Source organism: Plutella xylostella, chromosome 9 (genome assembly GCF_932276165.1).
Source record: "Plutella xylostella chromosome 9, ilPluXylo3.1, whole genome shotgun sequence".
NCBI lineage: Eukaryota > Metazoa > Arthropoda > Insecta > Lepidoptera > Plutellidae > Plutella > Plutella xylostella.
In genome coordinates, this window is record NC_063989.1 from 2960954 (window position 1) to 2977204 (window position 16251).

General features: G+C 38.2%; 2 protein-coding genes across 41 annotated transcripts in view; both read left to right on the plus strand.

The window, feature by feature from the left end:
- The first annotated feature begins 271 nt into the window (after positions 1-271).
- LOC105394115 (protein CutA homolog) lies at positions 272-1645 on the plus strand. The gene is made up of 3 exons (XM_011565955.3): positions 272-444; positions 797-954; positions 1294-1645. Exons 1-3 carry the CDS (start codon positions 333-335, stop codon positions 1456-1458), a joined length of 435 nt encoding a protein of 144 aa, XP_011564257.3. The 5' UTR covers positions 272-332; the 3' UTR covers positions 1459-1645.
- A 1624-nt stretch (positions 1646-3269) lies between these two features.
- Positions 3270-16251, plus strand: part of LOC105388890 (calcium-activated potassium channel slowpoke) — a 54542-nt gene continuing 41560 nt past the window's right edge. For 12 of the 40 annotated variants that reach the window (XM_038107128.2, XM_038107661.2, XM_038106874.2 and 9 more), the window contains exon 1: positions 3273-4086. In XM_038107128.2, the coding sequence (XP_037963056.1) occupies positions 3769-4086 (318 nt within the window). In that variant the 5' untranslated portion in view covers positions 3273-3768. Of the gene's footprint in view, positions 4087-16251 lie in introns of all 40 variants that reach the window. The other 28 variants (XM_038106235.2, XM_038106938.2, XM_038107715.2 and 25 more) reach the window with 5 other exon arrangements.

A 16251-nucleotide genomic window follows, 5' to 3' on the forward strand; every position in this document is an offset into this window, starting at 1 on the left:
ATTTATTAAGATAACCTGTGTAAATTTTTTGGTTAAATAAACATTTTTTTATTTTCATTTTTCCATATAGTATTAAAGTAAAGTTTTAGTATTTTTTTGTAGTTTTATTATTTTAATTTAATAAGCATTATTTATATTATAAATTATAATTAATCATAATATTTTGAATACCTATCTTTTGTACTATACTTTAGTACTATACCTTACTGATTATTGATCATAAAACAAAACGCTCTGTAAACAGCTGTTCGGTGTCTAATTTTGACACTGACACATGACATTTCAATGCAATGCAAAAAATAAACAAACGGTTCTACCGATTTTAGCCAAAAATGTTAATTGGTTTGAAAAGGACATCGGTGTTAGCCTTGTATTTTAGTTTATTTAAGCCTTCTTCTATCTCAGCGCAATTCGCAAACATGTCCTCTGGTTCTGCTGATGCCGGTAAGTAAAATATATGCACGAGTGGGACTCATTCAATGGAGAAAGTTTAGAAACTTGCGACTATATTAATACAAACGGCTTTACTTGCATAAATGCAAGTATTCGTACGTAGCACAATTCTTTACGACTGCCATAATGAATAAAAGTAAATTCAGGTCTTAGTGGCTGGATGAGGGAGGACCAGGATAGAGTATCACCCTCGGATAGCTCAATGTTCAGGAATGAGCGATGTGACGACTTCCTGGCTAGACTGTGTACTACTAATTAACTTAAGACTTGACCAGCTTAACTTGACATCTTATTAACTCATTTGAGGAAAATGGTTACTAATACTCTAAAAACAAATTTTCAGACAAATACTCAGTAGCATATGTAACGGTGCCCAGCGCAGAGGTGGGGAAGACTCTCGGTCACGGTCTCGTGAAGAACAAGCTGGCAGCGTGTGTCAACATCATCCCGCAAGTCACCTCCATCTACGAGTGGAAGGGGGAAATCAATGAAGACAATGAAGTAAGCAGTCAGCATCTTATTGGCCTGTTAGCATCTTGTAGTTCTTAGAGTAGAATAAATACCTATCTAAAAAAACAGTGAAAAATTTCTTTAATTTTAACTAATAAATGTTTTAAAAATTAATGCTGTGTCAGCTTTGCTTAAGAAGTCACCAAAGTTATGTGTCAAGTGTACCCTATAACAATACATCTGTTGCACCCTTGCCAAGCTTTAGTGTTTGTGACATACCAAGAATAAGAAGAACTTTTAAAAAACATACATTACCTATAATCTTTGATTTGCTTGTTGACAAGATTTCTTACCTATTTTTTTTAAACTGCATGTTTGTCTAATTTCCAGGCTCTCCTTATGATCAAAACCAGGACTTCTGAAGTTGACCGTCTGACAGAGTATGTCCGCTCCAACCATCCGTATGAAGTGTGCGAAGTGATATCATTGCCAATCAAGAATGGAAACCCTCCTTATTTGAAGTGGATCGGGGAAAATGTTAAAGAAAGTCAATAGATGTAGGTTCCAGTCATACAGCCTTATTTAAATATCTACTGGTTTAACTGGCATAGTTATTCAGTCTTTTGTCTCAGTTTTGTAGATCAAAAAGTTAGTTTTATCTTGATAAGTTATATTAATAAGTGCATTTTCTTACTTATTTTTGTGTTAATAAATAAAAAAATATTTATTTTATGGATATCAATGGGAGTGATTCTGATTCTGAACTAATAAACTAAAGGAGGTCAGGGAATTTCGTAGCCAATCTGTATACTGTTGGGTTGGGAGTGTTGGGAAATAAGTAAGCCAGTTTACACACACGCACTCACGCCTTGTACTAATGTACTCCCTTGCGGGGTAGGCAGAGGTGCATTGCTGCACCCACTTTTCGCCAGAGTGTTATGTTATATAGTCCCAATGTAATAGGGGGCGGGCCTATTGCCATTTTACGGGCACATCCAAGACCCGAGAACAAATATCTGTGTGTAAACAAATATCTGCCCCAGCCGGGAATCGAACCCGGGACCATCGGCTCAGTAGTCAGGGTCACTAACCACTACGCCATTCGGTCGTCTAAGCCAGTTTAAGGTTTACATTCCTCAACTTTTTATTTTACACATTATAATTATTTAATGTACCTAATATTTTATTCACACAGATCAGTGGCAGAAAAATCCAAACTCGTGAGGCAAGTTTTTAATTACTATATCTATTATGACATTTATTTGAGATAATTTAAAAACACGGCGATACGTTTCGGCGTTACCTATCACATGAGTACAAATTTACAACGAAAAGCGGGTGGATCGCTTGCGAGTCACCCGTGACTACCCCTTGGGGATAATTGGCCCTATAGTCTTATTATAACGTTATAAAACCATAGCTGTAACATGCTGTCACATAGATGTAATATAAATACTTATATAGTCACACCTATAAATACTGACAATAGGAGGTGAGCAGTGGTGGATCTTTCAGTCCTGTAACGCGCCCACTACTCATTAGTCTCACGTACGTACAGCAGGTGCGGGTTCAAATACCGACCGTTATGTTGATCAATGAGTTCTTGAAATTCATGTAGACAGGTAAAATGTACTCTTACCTATCATTGCTCTTACGTTAAAGTGAGTTCAGTTAAACCTGAAGGCAGCTACTAGATGCTAATAAAGAGAACAGCCTTCCTACAAATAAAGTAACATACAGGAAATGTATAAAATCCGTCCTTGTGTACTATATCCACCGACCAGAAACTTTACATTTCGGAAGTAACGTAAAATTTATAACAGCCCTCTTTTTGTTCGAGGCGTTAAAAAAGCGATATCTTAAACACGATTTTTACAGAAATATCCATCAAGCCAATTACACTGGCCAGCAATGAAATAGTTCCACCCACAAAAGGCCGTCACCAATTGGCCCAATTTTTTTAGTCATATAAGTAATTTAAAATTTGATAAATGTACTTCAATATTGCAGAGGTAGGGAGTACCTAATTTGGTGCTATTTCACTGGAACTTTTTAATTGCTAGTTTGTGTATTTACCTTATTTACAATATCTAGTAATGATACGAGTAGAACTCATTAACTTATATGAATAGAAGTACCTATTTCGTTTCCGGAAAAACTTACATAAAACCCTAAAAAGTTACGACTTCCCATTTAAAATTTTTGGTAGTTTTTTTCTTACCCAGCCTTGTAACTTTCACGAGAACACGTAGTAGTAATAACATAAAGCAAAAGTATATGCTATCCTTTCTTATGTAGATATGAAGCTACAGTCGTATGTATACCTAGATATTATGTATTTGTCGACTACCGAAAACCTCACCTAAGGAGGACAAAGAAAAAACTCTTTACACAGTGTTCGTAGCGAGTGCGGCGCGTAGCGGCGGCCAATCGTAGCGCTCGTAGCCCGAGCGAAGTGCGTAGCGAGCGGGAAGCGGCGGTGGCGGCGGGCAACACTGACCTTTCTCGAACATCCGCATTCCCACGAACACTCATTTTACTTTCATTAAACTATGTGCCTGTTTCCGAAGTACGTATCGCTCAATCAATAGTTCTCTGCTGGTGAGGTCTGGCCGGAGCGGTGCACGGTGCACGGAGAGTGAGGCGGCATGGCTCGGGGCGGGCGCGGCCGGGCGGGCGCTGGGCGCGCGGGCCGCGTGCCGGCGCGGTAGGGCGCAGGGTACGCATCGATCGCGCGGCATCGACCGGCGCGGGGCGCGGCGGCGGGCGCGGCGGCGCGTCAGTCGCGCGCTGCCCTGGCGTGCGATCGCGCGCATCGCTACACGTGCATGGCGCGCTTGACTGGATGCCTCGCGCCCTCGGGGAATGGCTTCGTCCGAGGAAGAGGCGACTACCCCGTCGATCATCCCTGAAGATGACTGCCTCAGTGTCCGAAAATGGTGGTGCTTTCTCCTCTCGTCGATATTCACGTTCCTGGCGGGGCTCGCCATCGTGGTGGTATGGCGCATCTGTGCGTTCATCTGCTGCCGCAAGGAGCCGGAGCTGTCGCCGAACGACCCCAAGCAGAAGGAGCAGAAGGCGGCGCGCCAGGGGAAGCAGGAGTTCGAGGGGACCTTCATGACGGAGGCCAAGGACTGGGCCGGCGAGCTCATCTCCGGGCAGACCACCACCGGCCGCATCCTGGTCAGTACCTCACCCTCCACCCCACCACGCTGCTGTCAACACACCCCTTTCACTCTCCAAATAGAACTTTCATCGAACCTCTGCAAACTCGATAGATTGCAATCATGATATCGTTAGTGTCCTCATAATTTAGCAGCCAATTCCCAAATGGAAAGTATCGGCAACGAGGCAGGGTAGCTCGGCTTGTCGTGACGTCATTCCTTATCTAACTAATGCTTTCGCCGTAGTTTACCCTGATGAAATTCTAATGAGTGTCGCATTCCTTTCACACAACGGGTTCATTCTTATGAGAAACAAAGATGGATATAGTTTTCATTTGTAAAAGTTTGACGGTACTTAGACTTATTTAGCTACCTGCCCCTGGATTGTTTACCACCTTAGCTGTTCAATTAGATCGATTACATTATGTTATTTAGATGTTTATGCCACACGTCAGCTACACTTTTGAGCTAAACTTAACATAATCGCACGTTTCATAACAACCTTAAAATCCCTACTAAGCTATTTTCCGCCGCACAGTTAACTGAATCACAGGCTTCAGTGAAGAATGTGGGTGCAGGATCTAGTTCAGGCTGTAATTGGTTAAATAGGCTTAGTATTGTTGTGCCCCTTGTGGCTTCAGGCACGTGGTGGGACCGTGACCCAGTTGCAGGCGCTATCGACGTGGCGCCTCATGCTTGTTCCGTGCTTTAGTTCAAGAGTCAAGAGCGTGAACGCTTCCTTTTAAAATGTAATGCGACAACCCTTTTCAGATCCCTTCAGGTCCTGCATTACTGTAGTGTTTAGCGTGCATAGACGAAGATTTTTACGGTGCTTGCTTAGTAATCTGAAAGTTTTTTTAATGTACCTAATTTAGAATTCTATAGCATTAGTAAATTAATAAGCGCATTAGTGATTAAATTATAAATATAAGTAGGAAGTTATGTTAATTGACGAATATTATTATTTATATTTACATGATTCATGATTCTAAAAAACACTTTGACGTTTGATCTTTGATCTACGAACGGGGCTTATCAGTTCCAAAATCGAATCGGCGCACCTCAGAGACTGAAAAAAATCCTGTGTGCCCCATTAAAATTCGAAACCTCCGCTACGTAGCTTCACAGAAATGCTGAAAAAGGCTTCAAAATAATAGATGCTCTCATTTGCCTGAGGTCAATAAGGGCTAGTTTCGCCAAGTCACGTCACTTGGAGTGCAAAACCTACAAAAGGGAGAGACGTGCAAAAGTGGCTCCGCGTCGGCTCAGGCAGATGTCAATCTAATCCCTATCTTTGGGCTTAGATACTAAAGTACATTTTTCTCTTTGACGATTCGCGCTGCATTTAAATATCTTTCAGCTTCGACTTGAGTCTTCAGGCTGCTCGATGTTAAATACAGTATGAGGGTGGAATTTAATTAGTGGCTTTCCCGAAGGCAGGTGAATGTACCCGACATACTGGGCTATTTTCAGCTTTCAACTCGTTATCGTTACGGAGTCGTTATTACGCCTTTTATGATTAATTTAGAACTAAACAGTTCAATAGAATACCTACCTACATGTATTATTATTGTGTATCTGTACTAATTTATACTTAAAAGATAACGTAAATCCAATAACAGGTTAAATATCGGTTCTACCAATCTAAAGCTTTGCCAGAACTAAACACTTCCCACTTGAATAGTCAATATAAAACACCACATTTGCGATACGAGTTTAATCACCGGTTTACGAGCGTTTTAACAGAATCTAACTAATTTCAATGGCGAAGAGTCGATAAAATAAAACGTCGGTAAAATCCGGGATGAATCGCCCGCGCGGTGATAAAACCGCGGCTGTTTTTATCGACTCATGGAACACTTAGCTGACGAATTGCTCTTGACATAATTATTATTATGCTAAGTATGCTACTAGCTATTTAATTTTATATTTGAAAATCATTGATGGTGAATTTGTGACTTCCTACCATCCGTTTTTAAACAGAGATAGATAAATATAATGATAAAAAAAATCTTAAATATCGTGAAATTATATAAAGAAACGGGAAGACGGATGCATTATTATTACTTTCGTAGTTATGTTTTAGTTTGTATTGCAATATGGAAATATTATTACGCTTTTTATTTGCCTGTTGGTGCTATTTATTATTGTCGATTAGGTACACACACAGATGAGTTACAAAATAAGACATGTACTGAAACATACCAATATTATAAAATTCCAAACTAGGTATACCTACTGTATCTCAAATGAGATAAACGAAATTGATGAAAAGACTCGTACTTACTGCAATTAAAACTTATTTTGCACATACGTACATACAAAACATATATAAAGGTCACGAAATGAGGGCGCCAGGTTGTCTGTCTCGCTCGTGAAAAATGTGTCCCCTGAAAATAGGTTAGCTCTCCAATATCTTTAGTGCGAACTTGTTTGTCGAGAGTCGTTACGTTGCTATGACTTCATGACAGTAAACCAGTAAACTTTAGCCGCATTGAAAAGAGTGGTATTGTTCATAAAATTTTGACGAGTGTATCTGTGTGTTATTATTGCAGCTTTTATTTGAAAGTTTATTTTTGTTTCTAGGTTTTCTTATATGTATACTTGTTTCAATCATTAAAAATAATGAATAACTTCTGTTTTAATAAGACTAAAATATGAAATTGGCCATTTAAAGTAAAAAATACTCAGGTATTATTGCATTTCGGTTTTAAAAAACTAACATAAATGTAGCTTGTATCTGCTGAAACCCAAGACCAAATCAATTATTTATTAATTAACACTATCTAATCTACAGAAGTAATTTTTTTAGCCACGACTAAACGGACACCTCGAGTAGTCTCGTATATTATGATTGCTACTTACTTACCTATTATATTTGTTGAGTTCAGTGATATTTGCACAGACAATTCACATATTATATTCTACAGGTAGTACTTATTCTTAGTATTTACTTGTGGCTAGAGCACTCGGGGTGAGTGCGACTCTCGGCATGTTTTATTCATCATGTTTAAACTGAAAAGAATGGGAACAAAACGTGTAGCTTTATTGCCCGTGTTTACTCTTTGTTTCAAGAAAATGTGAGCAGTATTTTTAACCGACTTCAAAAAAGGAGGAGGTTCTGAATACGTCTGTACTTATGTATGTTTTTTTCCCAAAACTTTCAGACTGCCAATGCCACTTCACTTTTTCAGGCAGTCTAACCTGCTATTTTATAATTTGATAAGGTTATGTGAGATAAAAACAATGTATTGTAATAGTCATTATACTTAAAAATTATGTTTAAGTCAGAGATACAAGCTCGGTCGTGGAACGGTTTATACTTATCCCAATTATTATAAATATACCTACCACAATTTTATAAACAATACTAATATCTTCATCCTACAGTGTAAACCTACAATATACACTATCACGTTTACAAAAAATGTATGTCTTATATTTCCTTAAAAAAGAATTCAACGCAGAACAAAAGTTCTAATTTTGAATACAATCACATGCATTGCCAAATCTCTAAAGTATACAATACACAAACACAAGAGAAAAGTCGAGGGATGGAAAAATAATAAAATAAGTAAGTACATTGAGTTATTTTATGAGAAGAGTTTCCGCACTTTCCGCAGCCTTCCCGTGGCCTGTTGCTAATTTATTATTTATTTTGTATCTAATAATAAGTTAGTCTCATCGCGGTGCTATAGCCTGTGCTAGTCACAATCAGAGGAAGTCCTCTTTATACCTCAGCAATTATCTATACTTAAATAATACATATTTACTCGAGTAACACCAGAAGCAAAACTACCACAACTCAAGTGCGTAATATTTGGAACTTTAACAATTTCAGTAAACGCAAAAATAAACAGTACCAAAAGTCATCTAGTTGAGTACCTATCTATATACATTTATACATACTTAATATTTTTACTAGATTCCCTGTAGGTACTTCCTGTAAGTTGGCTGGTAGGAAATGCTTTTAACATGCACCGCCTTTCTTACATTTAAATCCTATTTGTGTGAAATAGAAGGTAAAATTCATAAATAATAGGTTGTTATTATTTATGTTTAGAGTAGATACAAAAATATCATTAAAATTCCAATCCACTGTACAGATACATGCAGTGACTACGCTGTGCAGTGGTGGTGGAAATAAAGGGAAAATTACGATTCGGTCTTTTTATTATTACTGCCGAGTTACTACGGAGCTCGCTCCACTCTGAAGGAATTTAGAATTGCCTCACACAAGACGCTACCAAGTAAATTCTTAAGAGTATAATAATACTTAGTAACCCTGAATAATGGATCCCTCTGATGAAATTTCTTCGAATATTTTTTTCACGTTTAAGTAGAATAGTTTTTCCTGGACTTACCTATTTATTTCACTGCAGATAAGTAGCTTACAAATGATAAGATTGACCCGTTTTCATACAAATAGGTAAAATAAACTTATTTTTCATGAACACAACAATATAAGTACCTTAACAGTAAACGGTCAAAGATTGGCTAATATATAATTTGAAATTGCCTTTTCTTAACAAATACAAATCTTTATTAGTTTAGCACATTTCTTTGCGCATAAACACTTATTTTTACGCAGCCCCATGACGTTCACCTGAATCTTAGGAATTATTAAGCGAATCATAATTTAATGAAATGTGGAAGCTATGTTTGTTTGCTCCGTGGCTCGCGTGTCGCACGTGCCCCCTGCTCCGTGCCCCACGTGCCCCCCGGGGCTGCGGCCAACATGTCCAGACAGTTAGTTACAGCTGTTTGCAGCTGAAACAAATGGAAACACATAGCTACATATACCTACTTATACATTATGTAGGTACTATTTGACGACCGAATGGCGTAGTGGTTAGTGACCTGACTACTGAGCCGATGGTCCCAGGTTCGATTCCCGGCTGGGGCAGATATTTGTTTAAAGACAGATATTTGTACTCGGGTCTTGGGTGTTGATATTTATATTTAGTAACTATCTATCTATGTATTTGTGTAGATATTATATCAGCTGTCCGACACCCATAACACAGGTTCTGCCTAGCTTGGGGTCGGATGGCCGTGTGTGAGATGTCCCCACATATTTATATTTATTACTATGTACTTCTGACTATGAGTAGTAAAATTAGCTATAGTAACTATAGTAAAAAAGTAAATATTTGCAAGATGACTAGGTTGTGTCAGACAATGATTTCTAATTGTTACACATCATATTATTAGGGATGTTCATTATGTTACGGGTGAATGAATGAATAAGATTGGTAGATATCACACGCACCTAAAGCAACGTAGCGTAGCAAATTTCTAGTGGAAAAGCACCCTAAAACATCTCGGCCCTAGATGTCACTTTTAACTAATAATAGGTACTCTAAATAAACTGTGTCGGGTCCAGGTCACTTAAATTTACCAATGACGTAGGTTCCAACTTCTGTTGACCTACAACCTGACGTCCTGACATGAGAGCTCCATTACTGTTCGGAAACTTGTTCGCGTCCAGAATAGCGTCTCACATTTCGACATATTAAAGTTCCAAGTGAACTAGATCTCAAGATAGACGTCGATATAGGCAGCCCCCGTCTGCAATAGGTATTGGTAGAAATATTTATATAAGTGCCGTATTTGGATAAGCCCGCCTGTACGGTCGCTTTGACCTTTTGAAACTGGGTCTTGTTCCTGCTACATCTATTTCTGAACGGATGGCGCCGTTCCCTGTTCCAACGTTGAATTTGAAATGCGGTTGAATTCTAAGCCGTTTTCAAACAATTGATCAACTTTTTGTTCAGGTGTTTGTTTCTTTCATATTACAGGCTGACACGGTTTACTGAATGTGGCTGATATTTTAGCGTAGGTATCGTATGTTTGAAAGATCAATAACAATAACGATACGCTATCCAGCGATACTAACCATACTTTTTCACCGAAAGAATTTAATGCCACTGAAAATGGCTCGTAATTTATCATTATAAGTATTTCTACAGTAACTCTTTCAGATTCATTCCTTAAACTGTCTGTTTTACTCTTTCACAATGAAAATAATGTTAACAAGTCAGCCTACACTGTTATTATAGTCGCTACTTAGTGTGTTTTATATGAAGTTTTTATACTTTTCAAATTTTCTCTATTACCTCTCTAATAGATACCAATAAAGCCGGCTGCTGTTTAACACTACTAAAGTTATGAGTGTTACTATAAAATAGCTGATGCTGAGTCCACCCACTTTGTTATTTTGGGTTTCTTCACCTGTTGGCGGTGACGTGTTGTGTCGTGACTCGACTCTCTTGGTGATCATCACATGTATGATCTCAGAACATTGATTAATGCAATTAAATAATACGTATGGAGCGTAATTGATACACGTACAGTTGATTTATTGAAATCATATCATAGGAGGAAATATACATTTATTTGTCTATAAAATTTACCTAAGTATTTACATTCACATATTAAAAATGTAACGTTTCTCTCAGAAACGACTACTACAGAAACCCGATAATATTAAATTTTACCTCAATTTCTGTAGGCTACTGTTGATCCCAGGATTTTCCACGGGAAATTCTTTGGAGGCGAAGCGAAAGTCGCGCGAAAAAACTGTAAATTTAATTTCAATTATTGAATTCCGTTAAGTACACTGAATATGTTATAATTTTTATAAATTATTATATTAAAGTGGCTTGTTTAATAATTATAATTTTTTAATTCCTAACTAAAGCAATTTAATGTTAAAAACTCACAAGCACCTACTCCATAATTGTTAGGATATTATGTTGCCATGACTCAACTTCCCAGGGGTACAACTCACACGCAAGTCAAGAGTCTAGGGAAGCATTTTTTTTATAAATAATCCTTGTATTATAACATCAAATTTAAATTTAGAAAATAACCTTTCGGTTTTTGTTTTCGTCAGAATAACACAGTTCCAAGTAGTCTCTAAATTATAAAGGACCATCTATTGCCAGCTAGCTTTGCTTAAAAAACCTTTCAAAAAATCCGTGGGTGTTTCGGGACAAATAAATTACCATGTTACTGCCGGGTGTCAGCTTCTTGCATACTTACAAAATGTCATGAAAATCGGTTCACTATTATTACGAGAAAAAGTTATGTATTTACTAGTTAGTTACCTAAAAATTTTACAAATCCATAAGACTATTCTAGCAAACAGCAACCATAGGTATGATGACTGTAATCTATTGCGACGCTATACAGCATACTGATATTGCTGATAGCTGATATATTAAGTAAATAATTAACAGCAGTCCATTTTAATGAAATACGACAAGTAATTTTAACTAATTGCTAACACGTGCCGTGTGACGTGTTTAGTGATAAATACACCGTCGTTATTAAATATAAATAAATTATATTCGATTGGGAATATATGAAGTGGTTTATATATCAATGCATTTATAAACAGTATAGGCCTTGAACAGAACAACACGAAAAAAAAATGTTCCAAATGTACGTGCGGCAATTGACCCATAACATGATTATAGGTATAATAATTTACCGCCAAATAAATTACATTTGGCGACGAAATTTTCCAAAACAAAGTGCTCCACCTGAAGGTAATTTTCGGGCAAATAAAGCGAGATTTTCCGGTGCATACCGGCAGACTCCGGTTAAATTATAGCCGGCAAAAGGTCGGCTTTTGAAGCCAAAACCGACGCGACCATTAAACATTCCGGAACACAATCGATGGGCAGAGGCTTTTTAAAGCTGTGTCTCTATCTGTAGGTATACCGGCAACGGACAGTCAGCTGCAAAAGTCGTTAAATAAATTATACTTTTTAGGTAGACTAACGTTCACCGACACATTAGCAATCAACAAGCACAAGCGGTATCTGTCTCGTCTCTTGGATTCATTCAACTTATGTCAGATTTAAGAAAGAACCAATTTCGAATGTAAACGATATAGTTATAGCAGACCACGAACAGCCTGCTATTTAAGTTGCCAATATAAAGTATATCTTAAGACTATCGTGTCATTCATCAGCCCATAATATTAAATACTTGACTAAGCCCATATATTTACCTCTTTAACACTTCAGCATCACTGACGCGTTACCTTCCATCGATGTTTAAGAAATTCAGATCAGTATTTTCGTATTTGACTGTACCAACATGAATTTGTGACCCTACTCGGTCCTATTATAGCGCTGCCAAGCTGTCGACTTCATACAAGTTATGCCACATCCAATGGCACTCCCCTCCCACCCCCACCTGACCTGCATCGCTTTAAGATAATTGGAGATGGTGAACTGTACAGCGGCTGAAATTATTAAGACCCGACAAAAAATGGGTATTATAAGTTTGACGGACGACGTGTCTGTGTATATTATGTGCATCTGTGTGTATGTATTTGCCTTTGATTATGTAAATAGTCGAAGTTATTTGTCTGTGGCAGCGTAGCTCCAAAACGGCTGAAACGAAAACAACATAACCTGTGATCCAAAAATCAAATCGAAAATCGGTTCAGCATTCTACATAACAGGAAAATAATATACTAATTTCACGCAGGTAAATTTATTACCTACCTGCGTTGGATCCACCAAAATAACCATATATAGAAAATGAAAATTGACATTTCTGAATAAAATTCCGTTTCACAGACAAATACTTTTCGTCGGGTTTTTCATCGTGACTTCGTAATTAAATTATTATTTCGCTTCACATTGCTTACCTAAACGCCAGATGTCATATTTAGTGTTGGCACCTCATTTTGGTTGTGTTTTGGCGCGGTGACGATATTATCAACTCAACGCTTGCAGTTAGGTACTTAAAATTACCACCGAAATTACCGATGCAGTTTTTCAGCCACTGTACCAAGACATGAATATGTAAAAATTAAAATCTAATTTACTTGCTTTCTTATTGTATCGGTGGCAAACACAAAAACTACCCTTGGTTTTGTGGCCATGGTAAATTTAGTAGCCAGCCCGATTAAAGTCACTTTACACTGCAGCATTCACCGAAACATCGTCTATGGCATAACAAATACCGCCATGAGATTCAGGCCTTTTGGCATGTGTCTTATTATATGGTTATTGTCTGAAAATGTCAATCCATTCTCAGTGCGGGTCGAGAGTCAGGAAACTCGTGGTCCCAGCTCAACTTGCTGGCTATGAGCGAGAAGGATGGTAGAGCCTGATGTCCGCCTTAGACTCCTCGGACTAGTAAAGGGAAAGATTATAGGTTATTTTTTGCTGCTGTTGTACATTCAAATTCATCGTCATAATACTTACATAAAGTAAGATAATCAGTAGTAACATAATTATGTACCTATGCAGTACATGGTAGAAAATCCGATACAGTCAATAACAGCCGGCTCCGAACTACTGACCAGAAATTGAATAGCACATTTATGACGTAGGTATTTACTCCTCACCATCAAAGGCTTTCACTATCAACGCTGTTTGAACTAGGTAACTGACCTAATTTCCGAGTTTACATCCAACTCAACGTCCAACTTAGCCTGTAAAGCATTTACGGGGTTGGTTGTAACGTTTATCTATCCTATTCAAACAGATGCTTCGTCAAACACTCCAACCCCGGTAGTAATGATCGCGTAAAAGCCCTCTTGAGCTGAGTCAAATTAAAACGGAAAAACAAAAACGAATCACGTGAAAAATTCACCAGGCGTGATTGTGAGGTAAATTGGCGATGATGGTTATTTTGAAATAAGAACATTAGGCCCTCTCTCTGCGTCTACTCTGTGGGGGAATTCCGCCAGTGGGAACGTGGGAAAGCGGCCGCGTTCCTAATCCACGAAAATAGGTCAGAGAGGGAGGCGCCCCTATCGATTATAAACACTTGTGCCCTCCGCGCGCCGACACACGCCAGATCTCAGCCATTAGCTGCTAGCTGTTTGTGGCTGTCACTTCCAGCTGATAGGGTTTGCCATAGTTTGCACGCTTCGGAATGTGTCAATGAGTTTTAAGTGGAACTGCAGTATATATTTTAGCTTGTGTATTGTCGTAGGCCTGGTATTAGGTAGGTATTTAATTACTTTAATCATTTTCTCTAAATGACTTTATCACTTAACAAATTAGTTAATTGACTGAATTGTTAGTCAAAAATGCATGATCATTTTTGACACATTACTCAATCAGGTACATGACGTAGGTACCTAAATGAAACAAGAAAAAAGAATCAAATAGCCGGCGCTCTAATTTGGAGCATTTGTCAGATGTTGAGCGGCATCGGACTATTGTGTTTTCCAAACACATCGCTCGCGTAATGGATTTCCATTAATTCCGCTGCGCGACGCTTCCCATTGTTGTGCGGACGGTCATTTCACCCACGTCCTTAAACCATCACTAATTGAATCCCCTCGAATACGAAGAACGGATATAGAAAAATAACATTTGCTTGCAAATGCCGCTCGTATTTCTCCGCAAGCTCTCAATGGGCTAGAATAAAAACACGAGAGCCAGTCAATAACCGAACAATCTCCGGAATCTAATAAAGAAAATTGCTGAGCCAACTACAGCGATGTAGAAGTTGAACCGCCGCCCAAGCTGTGACGTCCTGAAAAGAAAGAGCTCGTTGGTGTTTTTTTTTGTGTCATATCTATCTAAGCCGATGTCAACGGACTCTGTCGAAGCAGTCGAATGTGATCCGCGAGAAGTCGAAGTAAGGTTTATTTTCCGGTGCCGAGCGCCGGTTTCAATCCATTTTCGCGACGCGGAAAAATAAGCTTTCTGGCTCGCAGGGTTAGTTTGAAAGTTCAGAATGAGTTGGTTTTTTTTCCTAGCATCTGTTGCTGCAGGTCTAGTGGAGTGCTGGTGCTCGCCGGTCAGTTGGCACGCGGCCACGTCAGCTGTCCCTAACTGTCCCCACTCAAGCTTATTATGAAGCGATTTATTTTTAAAATGTTTTGTTTTGAATCAAATCGTCGCGACGTCACGCGACATTGGTATTTTCTTCGATCGCTTTTCCGTAGTGGCGGAACTTGTTTTGCGAACTTTTGATATTTTGTGTCAAAGATGTAATAGCCTCTTTTAAATGTTTGAACTTTTTTTGCTAATGGTAAATACTTATGATCAATATTTTCCCGTTGTTAGTATTAGTCTAGTGTGGCTTCCTAATGCTAATGTTCAGAACAAACATTAAGTAATATACTTATTTCTGTGGTTATTACGTAGTTATACCTATCGGTACTTAGTACTTACTGACATGTTTGAGCTCTCTGCACCGTGCACACTATTAGAGGTTTCAGTTTTAATTTCCGCTATCAATCCTGAAAGGTGAATATATGGAATTTTCATTTTAATTTCTTTGTTTTTTTCTATAAGTACCTACATGGTTTTCAGGTGCGACGTGTCTTCGACAGCGGCTGCACATTTCTCGTGAATTTATATAAAAAAACAGTTATGTTGTGTAAACCAATTTTGTCTTATATGTTAATAGATTACTCAGGGCGATAGCTATATAACCTAGCTAACAACTTGGTATGCAGACAATATCCGGATGTTAGACTACGAGTAGGCATGATGATATCATCAATGAGTAGTAGGTAGTTTTTTTTTCTAATTCGTCTAAGTTTTTTTGTCACTACTTATATCACTAAATGGAATCGACACGATTTAAAAAATTGTGTTTTGAATGTACTTATGTAAGCACACTAATTAAAAATATACTTTACATACGGGCACCCTTATCTATGTCAATGCAATGCAATGAAATGAAAATTGACTCTTACGCTGCACACAACAAGAACCTTAAACGGGCCCCTATTGAACCAGCTCCCAAGCTGAAGGTTGCGGAAGTCATGACCCCTGTGCGAGACCTCTTTACGATCTTGCGGCATCTGTCCGGGACAGACCTGTAAACTACTGCCTCACCCACTGCAGTGTAGTTAAACCAACATTATCTGACCCGCCATACATACACAGGTATTTTAAGGATAGATTTGATTATTTGTATTGATTAGGCTCCGCAACTACTGCACCGATTTCAAGAGTTAAGTAGGGGAGACCGGGGACAAAAGTAACAGTTTGTAGATTCTGTCTGATTTCTCGTAATTAATAACATTTACGATAAAATAAATATAGTCACATAAAACTTTCGTATATAGTCTACAAATATGCATTATTACTTTACTTAATACATCTCGAATTTTAGCATTTCTAAAGCCTCAAAAAAAAAAGGGAAATCGTTACTTTCGACCCCATGGTCAGGACGAAAGTAACAA